Source organism: Trichechus manatus, unplaced genomic scaffold (assembly GCF_000243295.1).
Source record: "Trichechus manatus latirostris isolate Lorelei unplaced genomic scaffold, TriManLat1.0 scaffold00001, whole genome shotgun sequence".
In the NCBI taxonomy this organism is placed as follows: Eukaryota; Metazoa; Chordata; class Mammalia; order Sirenia; family Trichechidae; genus Trichechus; species Trichechus manatus.
Genome location: NW_004443937.1, coordinates 45157478 through 45158774, shown reverse-complemented (window position 1 = coordinate 45158774; position 1297 = coordinate 45157478). Strand labels below are relative to the sequence as shown.

General features: G+C 45.7%; 1 protein-coding gene across 1 annotated transcript in view; it reads left to right on the top strand.

The window, feature by feature from the left end:
- Positions 1-1297, top strand: part of MAGI1 (membrane associated guanylate kinase, WW and PDZ domain containing 1) — a 659819-nt gene that overhangs the window by 589717 nt on the left and 68805 nt on the right. The window contains exon 17 of the mRNA XM_004368768.2: positions 199-819. Coding sequence (XP_004368825.1) covers positions 199-819 — 621 coding nt within the window. The remainder of the gene's footprint in view (positions 1-198; positions 820-1297) is intronic.

Here is a 1297-nt window from a genome sequence, read left to right as displayed (position 1 = left end):
ATTCTCACGAGCAGGAAAGACGCTAGATGCTAAAAGAATGCCTCATGAGCAGTTAAAATAAGTAACAGAAGCAGTTTCTTTGTGCCCGCTTCCAAATCCAGTTTCAGTTCACCTTTGTATGGGTAGAACGTAACATTCTGTTACTGATTTGACTTGTCTGGGTGCTGTTTTTCTTTAACCCAAACTCTTACCTTTTAGGGGACGTCATTGTCAGTGTGAATGACGCCTGTGTTTTGGGACACACGCACGCTCAAGTCGTGAAAATCTTCCAGTCCATTCCCATTGGTGCCAGTGTGGACCTGGAACTCTGCCGAGGTTACCCATTGCCTTTTGACCCAGATGACCCCAATACCAGTTTGGTGACCTCAGTGGCCATTTTGGATAAAGAACCAATTATTGTGAATGGGCAAGAGACCTATGATTCGCCAGCCAGCCACAGTAGTAAAACAGGCAAAGTCAACAGCATGAAGGATGCCAGGCCCAGCAGCCCCGCCGATGTGGCTTCAAGTGGTTCCCATGGTTACCCCAACGACACTGTCTCTTTGGCTTCCTCCATAGCCACTCAGCCGGAACTCATAACTGTTCATATAGTCAAAGGACCAATGGGCTTTGGTTTTACAATCGCAGACAGTCCTGGTGGTGGTGGCCAAAGAGTGAAACAGATTGTTGACAGTCCAAGGTGCCGAGGCCTGAAAGAAGGGGATCTAATAGTGGAAGTTAATAAGAAGAACGTACAAGCTCTAACTCACAACCAAGTAGTGGATATGCTGATCGAATGTCCAAAGGGAAGTGAGGTCACACTGTTGGTGCAAAGAGGAGGTACGTAGGTTTCGTTCTTTGTTTTTTAACCCAAAATCGCTTGTTTATCTCACTGATCTTCAGATGGCTGCTTAGGGCTTATCTTATGTCTATTCCTTTGAGGTCGTTTTTTATGCAAATGCTTGGAAGTGCATTTAAGAAGCCTTCTGTTTTCTCCAAATGCTAGGCTCTTTAGATTAGAGGCATTGGTTTTTACATTAAGTCTCCTGAAGTTGGCCTGCAAAATATGAGTCCCAGCCACTTCTGCAAACTCATTTCACACACCTCTTCCCTCTTCTCTATGCATTAGCCATACCTGTTGCGATCAAGTCGATTCCGACTCACAGCAACACTGAAGGACGGAGTAGAACTGCCCCATAGGGTTTTCAAGGAGCTCCTTGTGGATTCTAACTGCTGACCTTTTGGTTAGCAGCCGTAGCTTTTAACCACTAGCCACCAGGGTTTCTATGCATTAGCCATAGGAGCCTCTTTTCTGTTC